Below are 13,738 nucleotides of genomic sequence, written 5' to 3' on the forward strand. Positions count from 1 at the left end.
TCCCACAAATCATGGAGCCTGTGTGTCACGGCCTTTAACAGCTAAATGTACAAGTCGTCCTGCATCATAACTTCTGAGGTCAGTAGGTAGCCCGCAGTGCAGTAAAACACATCTATACATAAGTGGCATTAGAGCGCTATTGAATTTCCACTGAACTGCCAACACCCACAGTATTTCATCAACTCACCTATGAGACATCTCTTTTTTTTCAGGCACATAGGCCATCAGAAGGGTCAGTATCACCACGGTAACTAGGGTTGGGGCCAGAATTATAAAAACCTCCCCCCACCAAAAAGGATGTTTCCTATGGGGGGTGGGGAGGTGGGGAGGTAGGCTCACGAGCTTCTGGCTACTCTCTAAACAACCCCTGAGTGACCCACAGCAGTTTGAAAATGTAACGGTAATCCTCAATGGGATTTAGCCTGGTGTCTATCACCAGTTCTAATCTGTGGTACAGCTTCCAATATTCACGCCACATAGAGGTTAAGCCTGCACGCCTTTGTTGCTGAGCGAGGGAAGAGAATCCACGAGGAGTTAACGTGAGCAGGGAGAGATTGAAACCGGCAACAGCTTCAATCATGTCCCATGGCAGCCAGAAATCTCTCCTTGCCGACAAGGCCTCATTTAAGCAGGAGCGATGGGTTTAACCCTCACCTTGCTGGAGAGGGAAAAAGTACTCATTTTACCAGTTCCTACACAGGGACAGAGAGCTGAATTCTGGTTTTGTCACCAGGAAGGTTTCGGTAAACAACATCCCAGAGAAGTTTCTTGTGTGAATTCTCATTCGGTGACATCTGCAAATGTAGTCAAATATGCCCCACAAACAAATGTCACATCAAGATGTCTACAACACTGCATGTCTGCTCCTCGTGTGCCCATGAAAGAAAACAGATAAATGAAACCCGGTAAAAAAAAAATGAAATGGACTGTTGTGTTCCCAAGATGATCCCTCACTCAGCGGTCCAGGCATGTTAATTATAGACTAAGCAGAGCCATCATTAAAATCCCAGTTTTTTATTTATTTTATTTTATTTTTTTTTTTACAGTTGGGAAGTAAATCATGATTATATGGATGCTGAACCTGTTAGTGTGCATTTGCCATCTCCATGATAATATATGCATCTGCACAACAGGGGATGGCTAATGCATACATTTCTGAAATGTATTGAAATGCACTTTCTACATGGAGCATTTAAAACAATGCAGAGGCGGTTGGTTGCCTCTTTCTTTTGGTGGTTTTATTTTGATGTATACGCACGCAGAGGACGTGTGTGTGAGGGAAAGGGGGGTGGGGGGGTGGGGAGGTGGGAGCTAGGAGTGGGTAGAGCGAGGAGCAATCTGTGATCTGGGTTACAAGTCAGAAACATCTGTCACACAAAAGGATTTGTTTGATTGGTTAGACCCATATATCAGCCATTCCTGTCAGTGGACGGTAAATTTATATTCCCTATCCACATCCTCTATCAGTGAATCGGCAGGCAAATGCTGTCATTCTGAAAGGGTATATCTTCTTCTCTTTAAAACTCGGCAGTACTGATGCACACTTTGGGGATAGGGAAAGGCATCTTACCTGTATACATTTCAAGTTTTTTTTCTCAATTTGTTTATTTATTTATTTTTTGGGGATTGAGGGGGGGAGGGGGGTTCCATTAAGCCCTCTCTTATTACCTTTGTTTAACCTGTTATTGCATGGTAATTATATATGGAACTATTTATACTAAACTATACTGTTCGCTAAAAAGTATATACTGAAAGCATGTCTATAGGTGTTAGTACTATCAAACATTAAGGGCTTAGCCTTAAAGAAGCAGCAATGGTAGTACCACATCTGATAAGACAAAGACAATGAAGCAGCACAACTTCTCTTGCCTCACTTGCTGTGAGAATTAACTATCTAACTATCCCTGTTTTTTCTTTATGTGACTTTGTGTGACCAATCCAATGCTACTGGAGAAAAAAAAAAGTAGAAAAACACTTTACAAATTCACCACGAATGCAAATAATATTGTGTCAATAGGGAGAGAAAACAACAAGCCTTTAATAGGGGAAGAATGCCATAGTTTGTTATATTGCGTTTGTAGCCGGCTGGTGAAATTACCTAGAACGCTATCAATGGGCTGGACAGTCACAAGATTAGTGCGGCTGACTGCTTTTCTGAGAAATACCGTGCTCAGATAGCAGCTCTTTCTCACTTCATCAATGACACAGGATATTGGATTAACCTCGCCTGTTTTGAGGGGAAGACATCATTAGCAGCAATTTAGCATGACCTCTATGATCAAGCGACTCTCATCATCTGTGAAATACATGGCTTCATCTGATTCCTTGTCTCTGATGATCAGATTAGGATTAATAGAAACATCTTCTATAATTACAGATCTGGTCTACAGCAGTAGTGATGTCAATTATTTTAATGTGTGCCAAACCATTAATCCCGTAATAGAGCACTCAGAGTCGTAAAGTAAAACGGAGCATTCCCATTGATTTTCAATGGCTGTGTTCAGCACTTTTCCATGGGCCCTGGTTTGGAATGACCAGAGAGGGTATTGATCTTCATAAGGCAGTATTTTGTTGTTAAATGAGCAGCAGAGGAGGCTGTAATGAAAGGTTTTAATGTAATTCTTAGTGTCTCTCTGCAAAAGTGTGTGTGTGTGTGTGTCTGTGTGTGTGAATTAATTTAATTTCTATTTGATGTGAATTTGACAGCATTTTTCTACTTTCTACACTTTACTGAGAAAACAGAAAGGAAAATTGGCCAGAAACCAGGCCTGAACCCCCAGAAAGCAAGCAATTGAGGTAAAAACTCCCCAGTGGGAAGAAAAACACTCAAAAGAGGGTGGGGGAAAATTCCCCAATGGGAAGAAATCTTGGGAGGAAACAAGCTATAGAGGAGCCCATCTTCTGCTGGCTGGCTCGGTGTAATAGTCAGAGGTATTTGCTTGCTGATAAAATAGGCAGTATAGTGTATATTAATATGTAGGGTGGTCTATCTAGGCTTCTCGACTGCACCATGGCATGGGCTTGAATCAGGAGAGGGATGGGCTGGAGTGGCCTGTGAACTTAGGGCAGGTGAAGGGACAGAAGCCACAGGGAAGAAGGAGGAGGTTAGGCAGTTAGCCTGTATAATTATGAGATTAACTGTTGCATATGTAGAGGCCTAAGTGTAATATGGAAAGGTGCTACGCTAGAGGAGCATATCTGAAAGTTGTGAAGAAAGGGGCTGTAAACAACCCTTAGTGTGATCCTGGACTGACAGTACCTCCAACATGGCACAGAACAGCAAACCTAGGCTTTCACATGCAGTGGCAGGGCAACAGCACAGTCAGCTCAGCTCACATAACAGCTTTATGCTCCTGATATCCCCTTCCCAGACATCTTTAACTGAAGGATTGACAAAAGAGCTACATTTTTAGCCTACACTTAAAGACAGAGAGCCTGGACCTATAAAGGGAGATTATTCTATAAGACAAGAGCTCTGTAAGGGAAGGCATTGCCTCCCATTATAATTTTACATACTTGGAATTTTCAAATGTGTGTGTGTTTCTATGTCTATGCATGTTTCATTGTACTACATTTATGTTAGTGAGAGACACCATGTGTATCTGTATTTGTGCATCAGAGTGAGAGAAAAAAAGTGATGTGTATGTCTGCATGCATACGTCTGCTTGTGAGGCAGTTAATGAGTGTATATTTTTATATGTTTATGCATGCATGTACTTTTGCATACATTAAATATTGCTCACTTGAGCGAGTGGAAAGATCGGAAAGATTGCAACTACACCTGTGTCCTTTGATATATCTTTTTTTTCTGCATGCAAGCACCACATGCACACACACACACACAAACGTTCATTTATTTATTTATTTATTTATTTATTTATGTATTACTCATAAAAATTGTCCTACATTTTTTATACTGATATAGTAGATGGAAAATCATGGGGCAAATATAACCTCGGCCTGCGACATTAAAGTAAACTCAAATGCAGACCCCAATGTGGACCCCTCTGCCTGCCATGTACATGTAGCGTTATTCACAGACTCTCCATCCGAATAGACTTTGGGGAGTTGTTGAATAGGGATATTAATGTAACTCTCAACAAGCTGGAAGGTTAAATGGCTGGCAGTGCAGCATTTCATTTTCACCTTGCCTTGGAGGACAAGGTAAAGTAAAAGCTTATTAGTGGGAACATATTCCCCCCTTTTTTGTCTTCTCCCTACTAGCTCCTACCCTTTTATATCACGCCGAACAACTGCAATCACCATGGCCACAAGTCCTACAAAGACGCTGACATCTCTTGCCTCATCAAGTGGCGGATTATCTTGTCCTGATAAATTGGGCCGAGTATCTCATGAAAGGCCTCTCCTTGAAGTGCTTCCCGTAGCCCACAGCTAATAGGCCAGCAGATGTCGGTATGAAGCCCCAGAGATTGTTGTACAATGTGGTGTAATGATTTGTGGCAAACTGTACAAATGTTTTAAAGAGGACATGTCATCGGCTTGATACATCCGACAAAAGCTGGGTCTAAAACTTACAGCTTATGCCTAGAGCTGTTCTCAGGTCTTCCTACCCACTGAAATAGAAGGGGATATATTTGTATTATTATTATTATTTTCAGAGCATACCGTGTAAATACTGTTTGTTCAGCTGTGGTTGTGCCACTAATTATATTATAATAATGCAGACAAAAGCATTTATTTTTTTCTGTCTCACATAACATCTTTAATTAATTTCACTGACCGCTAGAGTATGCTATTGGGGAAAATAAGTAACAATTTATTAAATCTGTTGCTTAAATTGAAGTATAAATTGTATTGTAATGATTATGATGCAATAAATGCCTTGGTTTTCCCACTAACAGATTAAATTGGCACAATGTGTAGTTAATATTCTCAAAAATGATGCCAGCAGGACCCACAGTAAAGTCGATGTGATGAAAATGTGAGGCCTTGGTTTGGCTTTACTGTGTCTGTGCATGTGCGTTCATGGGAAACGACTCCATAAAAAATAGATGTGGTGCTGGGTATTTTATAACACCTTCTCATCTGGATCCCCTCCTTCCACAGCTGGTGCACAAGCCCAGTAAGCACATCAATTATGGTTACAATCATGTCACTTTCTCAGCCCCACTCTGAACATGTGGAGGCCTCCACTGTTTTACTGGAACTCTTCCCCTTGAACAGAGCTGACATCTTTAATCCCAAAAGAAGCCAAAACAAAGGCTCATAAAGCAGCTGCGTTATTGTCATCTTATAAGCCCTCTTTTCTGTGTCTCTCTCCCTCTCCAGGAAAATCCGTACATGTGCAATAACGAGTGTGATGCTAGCACCGAGGAGCTAGCACACCCCCCTGAACTGATGTTCGACTTTGAAGGCCGAAATCCAACAACATTTTGGCAGTCCTCCTCTTGGAAAAAATACCCAAAGCCCCTTCTGGTCAACATCACCCTGTCCTGGAACAAAACTATAGAGCTGACAGATGACATCGTAATAACATTTGAGTCCGGTCGCCCAGAGCAAATGGTCCTGGAGAAGTCCCTGGACTACGGTCGAACTTGGCAGCCATACCAGTTCTACGCCACAGACTGCTTGGATGCCTTCATCATGGAGCCCAAGACAGTTCAGGATCTTACTCAGCAGACCTTGCTGGACATCATCTGCACAGAGGACTACTCCCGGGGCTATGTTTGGAAGTATGACAAAACGGTCCGCTTTGAGATCAAGGACAGGTTTGCCCTTTTCGCTGGGCCCCGGCTCCACAACATGGCCTCGCTGTATGGACAGCTGGACACCACAAAGAACTTGAGGGACTTCTTTACCATCACAGACCTGAGAATTAAACTCCTCAGGCCAGCCACGGGAGCCACCATGGTGGATGAGAACAACCTGTCCAGATACTTCTACGCCATATCTGACATCAAAGTGCATGGAAGGTAAGATCTTGTGAAAAGATTTTTCACTGTCATAATTTATAGATTCAACTCTATTTGAAGCCAGACCTTTCATCCTTAAGAAATGGCCTTCTCTGAATGAATTGTATGAACATTCCATCACTTCTCTCAAAAGAAAAACAGGAAACTTCAAACAACATCAGGCACATGCTTACCTCTAGGCTTTAGTCACTGACGGTTTTTGTGGGTTTGATTGAGCATCTGCATTTGGCTGTATTTGCAGATGCTCACATTTTACTGGTTCTGATTCAAAACACTAGCAGTTTCCATTTTTTATAGTCATGCTTGGTGGAATGCAATTTCAAAACAATATGAATTTTAAGGCTGATAAGTGTAAAGTGAGGTATCTGTTATTTATTGCAAAAACACATATTTATATTTGTCTGTTTGTGTGTGTGTGTGCGTGCATGCGTACATGCATGTGTGTTTTAGTAATTGAATACTAGATACCGAAGTAGTCGTAGGGTAACACAGCAAAAATGTGAGAAAATGGAAATAAAATCTATTTAAAGGCAGACTTTGCAGGATTTTTACTTGACAATATCATAAAATAACCATGCTATGGCATATCTATGATGCACTGGCAATTTATGTCTTTACTTAGTTTCACAAAATTCCTGCGCCTTTTACCTGTATTTGTTATTCTAAATTGTCTATGGGACGTTTCTGGGCATGGCACTCTTTTCTGTGTGGGGAGGGGTGGGTGTGGCTACAGAGCATGTGGTTTGGGATCAGATATCTTGTTAGCTCCTGCAATGACTACAGCGAAGCAAAAAGACATGCTGACAGGGCTCATTCAATAACTAGAGTCAACTTTAGAATTTTCTTTGGTGGCGTCAGCTGAAGTTCGCCATGGGACTTGGCCTGTTTCCTGTTGGACCTGTAAGTAATGTAATTTAGCTAATTTAGTAATTTTCCTGAATTTATTTCAATCTGATTTAAAGTGAATTGAATTGCATGCTATCTAGCTACATGTAGCCAACTTCACTAACAAAGATAACAGTTACAAACAAAAAAACTCCCTGTCCTCATCAGAATTCACTGATGATAAAACTCAGCATAACTGCTCAGGCATCAAGAGTTCACCTGCATTTATTTCAATCAGGGGACTGAATTCGATATAGCATGCATGCTATCTAGCTACAGCTACTTCACTAACAAAGCTAACAACGTCTCTCGTCCTCATCAGGGTTCACTGATTATAAAACAGCATAACTTGAAACATCAAAATGTTTCAATAATTTATTTCTAACTCTATAACTCAAGAATATAACAATGTAATATTACATTACATTTTGTTTGGTAGCAGCTTTATCTGAAGCAATGAACAATACCTGCATACCAAAGGACATTGGAACAACTACAGAACATAGGTCAGATTAGGTAGCTACAATTTGCATACAGTACCAGTTATCCGTAGCCATGAACATATACATATTATGTTGTATTTGAAAAAGTCATTCCCTTTACAAGTGTATTAGCTCGCAATAATGTACCTATGGCCTGCTAATGTTACTTATTCCACACATGACTCTGTTACATTCCAGTTTTAACTAAATGACCAGAATAGCTAAATACCAAATGAGGAAACACACAAAATAGCTGCTCTACATGGGGATCAGAGTTGAGCATCCCCACCCCCACCTCATCTGTGAAACATGTTGGTGGGTGGTGCTATGCTTTGGCTCACATTCAAGAAAATGCTCCAAACTCATTTGACGGCACTTCATCCTACAGCAATACAATGATCCCAAACATACTTCTAAAGCAGCAAAGGGGTTTTTCAAATCCAGAAATTGGCAAATACTTGACTGGCCAAGTCAGTCCCCTGATCTGAGTCCATCTAAACATGTGTTTCATATGCTGAAGAGAAAACCTAAGGCAACTAGCCGCTGAAACAAGCAGGAGCTTTACAGGCCTGGCAGAGCATCACCAGAGAAGATACTCAGCACCAATAAACCAATACAAATTTAAAATTGTGTTGTACAGAGCCAAATAAAGAAAAATTATGTCTTTGTCCAAATATTATGGAGCTCACTATATGACATGGAACCACCGAGAGCACAAATACACATTTGTTTTATTAAATATAAAGCCTAGCAAAAGACTGCTTTCTGTTTCACACTTTGGCCCATGCTTTTTCATGGAATTTTAAAAAGCATTCATTAAAAAACCAACACTAGCAGAAGTGAATGTGTTAGTCAAGTAAAGGTGTTACATACAGCTGAATTAGAACAGACTCACCTGAATAAATACATCAAGGTGTCGTATAAACTATATGTTTTATAAGGCTTTCACAATTTATGTTTAATTTTCACACATATCTTTACTTTTATCATTAACTATTGAGATTTGTGGACTACATGGCACATGGCTAATATTGACAAGGGCATCATTGTGACATTGTTTCAGATTTGCTATACTGATCCCCAGTAACCTGAAGCTTGTGTATTTAAACATTGGGCTTAATACAGTGCAAACTACATACCAAAAACTTTCTAAAAAGCATTAGAAATGTTGAAAAAATGGACCGCGAATGTAAACTGCCAGCGGCGGAATTCTAAAATATCCATTTACATTCTTCACCTATCCATGAGGGCTCATTATGAAGCAGACCTCCAAGGGTAGAGCCTACTACAACCGATGGTTCACCACAGGTACTGCCATTTAGGCTGTCTAGCTGCAGTTGTACAGTCCTATTAGTGCAAAGATTTAATAGCCCATTGAAGAGATTTTTTTCTACCATCCTCTTTGCCAGTCAGGGAATTCCTCCTGTAATCATTTACAGAACTCCACTGTTGGCAGGATCCTTAATTAAAGTAATTCCTTTTGACTATATATCTTGCTTTAATTTAGGAACTGTGTCAGTCTGCAATTTGTTGGCTGGCATGAAGCACATAAGGTTGCAGCAAATGCATCAGGGCATGCCACGTGTCCTAACCGACTTAGGACAACTCATGAGAACAGCAAAAATATCCTAAATAATGTAATGGGTAATATATTTAATAGTATTCAGCAGTTAAGTTGCTTGGTTTTTTAATAAAGCATTCAGAGGCTCCAGACTTGCAACAGGAAATAAAAAAATAAGAATTTTCTTTGCAAGCCAAGTTATTACTTCAAAATGAATAAAAGATTTTCCCCTTGGTTTCTAAAATTGAACTTGCACTTCGGGCTCCAGCTGGTTCACAGTGGGATCATTAGTTATAATGCCAGCGATCATGGCTCCTCAGCTCAGACACGATGCATCCAAAGTTGAATTCAGCGGAGTGCAGTGGTGGATTAGAACAATTAGAATTTTGCTTGATCAGAAGGGAACTAATCTCACGACTAGAAGAGTCTGCTTTAGATCTCCCATGATAACCATAGAGGAGTCATGGCTAAATCAGAGAGACTAAGGTATTATGGGCTGCAGGGACACAGCAATCCAAATGTCAGACAAAGATCTAAATTCTTGAGCAGTAATTCTACATTTGCCTTGCATATATTTATGCCTACATAGAAGTATTTGACCTAGGCTGTGGGTATATGGCAATCCTTTTGGCGTCAGTCAGCCTGTTCTGCTTGGGGTCTAATGAAGTTCATATCTGTAATAAAGTTCCCAGTAAAAGGTTGTACCGGCTTGTGATTATTACAGTGAGCCGTGCCACAGAATTGGTAATACCCCCGATGTTGTAAAACAAGGCTGTGCTTATCCAACTGTTTAGTTGCTGGTTGTAAAAATTGTTGTCATTATTGATCTGTTGCCATTTTCAAGCAGCCTAATGGTAAGAGTGTCTTATCTGTCCATTTCAATTGAAATACTAATGGGCTTAAAGTACAAAAAGGTACTGCTGAAGGAACACACTTAATAATGGGGAGATAATAATGGGGGAAAACACATTTAAAGCATAAAAGTAAATACAGTAGAAAAAATATATAATAACCCATTTAGGTATAACCGTGCTAGCCCAGAGGCATTTCAGGACATCCTCAGAATTCAATTTACAGCACTACTAATGAGTTCAGTGCTCCCTATGAGTTGAGGTAATGTGTGATTTCACATAACAGTTTGCATTTTAGTCTTCCTTCTGAAGTAAGTAACTGTGCATCCATTCCTCACCATCCTTCTTGCATCGCACGGAAAGGTAAACTTGTTAACCCAACATTCTAATCTGCCCGATACTGTGAGAGCAATTTCCCATGGGGTGAGCAGGTGGGGATTCAGCATGAGTCACTGGACCCCTATATCCCTTCTAGCAGGTTTGCATAATACAGGTTGTTCCAACAGTAGCTGTCTGACAGCATCTACATTTTTATCAGTTCTGCATTTAGTCTATTTTAGCATATTAAGGCTTCCCGTTCTATCGTTATCTCTATCTATTACTGTAAGAACAATGATTACCTTACCCATTGTGGGATAGTTAGGAAATTATTTCCCTCCTGGAGATTAGCAAACAAAATGAACGGAACATATAGAATGCGATGAATCAAATACAGCACATGGACAGTATGCGGTTGAAATAAATTCACTATTTAATGTGTAGTACTAGTTTGGGTTATTAAGTATGACTCTAAGTTACCTACCTCATATATGGATCTAGGGTTTCCTCCAATCACAGCGCAGCAGTAAATTAATTACCTTTGAAATTTATATTAATTTAGTATAAAACTACTAACTACTAACCTTTAATATGAGTCTGTTCTAATCAGTAGACCTCACCTAATAGAATAAAATGGAATCCCCTGGTCTGGCACTGTTGCTCATTTAACTCAGGTGAATGCACATATGTTCTCTTGCAAGTTGCTCTGGATAAGAACATCTACTAAGTAACTAGAATGTAACCGTTTGTAATTTGTAACACAAAATATGTATTTTCAAATAATTTAAAAAGACTTTATTACCGAACGATTATTTAAAAAAGAAATTATGCTTAAACACTATGCTTATCCTTTATCTGAATTTCTCAGTTTAGTTGTAGTTTATTCACCGAAATCAGCCTTTTAACCTCAGATCTATTCATAATGTTCTGTCGTGAGTATTTCAGTAAATAGAGTTCAGTCTCTCTTGTTTCAAAGGTGGCTCCCAGCCTACTATGTTTATCACATGGGCAAGGCTTTTCCAGTGGCTTTTTGCTTTGTAATTAAATTAACAGTGCTGTAAGCAGCCATGTTAACATATATTAATATGTGACTGTGGCCAGTGATGTTGTTAGGAAACAAAGAAAACATGCTAATATTTATAGGAAAGATCAAAGTAAATGACTGTTTTATCATTTTCACTTCCTTCAGAATATTGTAGACTAAGGTAATGACGTGAAAAAATACACTTACATTATCATCAGTCAGAAACATTTTGCAAGCATGTGGATTTGGAAGTGTGTGACTGATTGTGTGTGAGAAAGAACGGGACCAATGTTTCAGTACATTAGTATATCGGTCAAACGTCTTAGTTGGGCAGACCGCAGTTAGTGTAATTGTCCTAGCTGATGTTTTTGTTGGTTTATTTTGTCTGTTTCTTGAAGTCATTTGGAACATGCAAATATTAAACTTTTACTTTGGTAGTTATGGTACAAGTGCATAGGGTTAACAGATTTAGAATTTGGCTAAACCGGCCAACGTGCACAGCTGGAAGCGTACTCGCGAATGATGTTGGGAGCGGGGGGTGGGGGAGGGGGTCTCCTTATAACCATCCAACCAGGGGACGGAAACCTGATGTCTGGCAACACTAGTTGTGCAATCAAATGCATAACCCTTAAAACTATGGAAAAAGTTCTGGGCAGTTAGTTAAAGCAAAAACCTTGCTTGCATCATAAAACACATGCTTACTTTCCCTTCACACTGGTCAGATACATTTAGCTTTTCATTTATTACATATTACTTTTTATATCTACTTGAAAGTGGTCGTAATTAAAAAATAGTTTAGTTCAAATGTGGATCAATTCATAATTTAGTAATATTTTTCTTTTTATATTTGAAAACTCATCATAAGACACTATGTGAACTAGTCTACATGATTGGGATGGGAATCAGACTTGAGGAACATTAAGTCTTGCACAGTGGCTTGAAACGAAGAACTTGACTGAAAAGTTTAATGTAATGCAAAGTAGGTCACTTATTAAATGTGGCCAGGGGGATGGACAAAATCAGAAATCAGGAGATATTTCACGAAGCTGAAATAACAACAGTGGCATGCAGAACGGCATCTCTGAATGCAAAACACGTCAAACCTTGAAGTGGGTGGGCTACAACAGCAGATGACCATGCCGGGTTCCACTCGTGTCAGCTAAGAGCAGGAAGGGGAGGGTGCAGTAGACATGTGATCACCAAAACGGATGGTTTTGCATTTTTTAAAAATGGTCAGGTCTGAAGAATCTCAATTTCTGCTGCAACATGCAGATGGCGGGGTCTGAATTCGGCATAAACTGCATGAATCCATGGATCCATCTTGCCTTGTGTCAACAGTGCCAGCTAACGGTGGCAGTGTAATGGTGTGGGGAATATTTTCTTGGCACATATTAGGCCCCTTAATACCTATTGAGTATAATTTGAATGCCAAAGCATACCTACTGTAAGCATTGTTGCTGACCAAGTGCATCCCTTTATGGCCACAGTTTACCCTTTTAAAATGGATACTTGCAGTTGAATAATGTGCCATGTCGCCGGTATGGTTTTAGTAATTCTTATCAAACATTTTTTTCCCAAAAAGATGAAAATAAAATAGTTTTCTGAAAATGAAAGCAGGGGGTCTGCACCTAGGCAGTGATGGCCAAAAAAATGATGAGTGCTGGTACTGATCATATTTCATCACTGTCTGTTATTTTAGATGAATGTTTATTTATTTCTTTCACTCATAGTACACTGCTAAAAACGTGTTCTTGACCCTTTGTTGACAGTGTGTCTACTCCAAAATAAATGGCTGTTGATTTTAAAATATCAACTTGGAGATTTAACAGTTCATGTGGAAGCACATTTTAAAACATACCCGGAGAAACATTATTTACTGCTCCCCCCTTTTCTTATTTTTTGGCTTTTCAGAAGCCTCTTGATTTAATATAAAGATGTACTTCTCTCAAAAGCCGATTTCCGTCTCAACTTCACTTCAAGCACTTCTCAGAATTACATTATTGAGATTTCTGAGCTGCTGTTTCAGCCTGTTAAAATCTAAATTAAACTATGCTACACAAGTGGCAATGCATTGGCTTATGCTACCTTTCCATATGTTCAGTCAGGAAAAACACCTATGAAGTGCAATTTTCCTTATTGCAGTACCATGGTGTTTTGTGTTTCCGGGATAAGGGAGGGAAGGGTTATGCTTGTTTAACATGTTGTTTTTAACATTCACAGCATAGTGGTATTTTTAACCTGATGCAATAGCCATTTATGCATTGAATAATATGCCAGTATGTCTAGAGAGAAAAAAGGTCTATTCTGCGGTGCAGAGCTACACTGCTAATCCCTGGACATTTCATTGAGGTTGTCATCTAAGAATAAAATCAAAATGGCTCATCAGTGACTCAATGATGTGTGCTGTTAATTCTATAAAAATTGATCAAGGACCAGCAATTCTTAAAATTGGAAATGTACATCATATTGCCACGTACTGTCATATATATTAAAATAATGATGTTTAGAAATGTTTAAATTACTCACATTCTGTAACAGTGTGTTCAGATTGCATTTTTTGACACAGTACTGAAAACACAAGCTAATGACTAACTGATACTTATTTACTAAACAGCTTTAATTCTTTCACATTTAATATATTATAATTATGATGTGACAATGCAATTTGGCAATCATTTTATGAC

The 13,738-nt window shown here is 39.3% G+C and overlaps 1 protein-coding gene across 5 annotated transcripts in view; it reads left to right on the top strand.

The window, feature by feature from the left end:
• The window catches only part of ntng1a (netrin g1a), a 106,805-nt gene that overhangs the window by 43,612 nt on the left and 49,455 nt on the right, over positions 1-13,738 (top strand). For all 5 annotated transcript variants that reach the window (XM_064332266.1, XM_064332262.1, XM_064332263.1 and 2 more), the window contains exon 3: positions 5,290-5,933. In XM_064332266.1, coding sequence (XP_064188336.1) covers positions 5,290-5,933 — 644 coding nt within the window. The remainder of the gene's footprint in view (positions 1-5,289; positions 5,934-13,738) is intronic.

Source organism: Anguilla rostrata, chromosome 4, assembly GCF_018555375.3.
Source record: "Anguilla rostrata isolate EN2019 chromosome 4, ASM1855537v3, whole genome shotgun sequence".
Taxonomy (NCBI): Eukaryota; Metazoa; Chordata; class Actinopteri; order Anguilliformes; family Anguillidae; genus Anguilla; species Anguilla rostrata.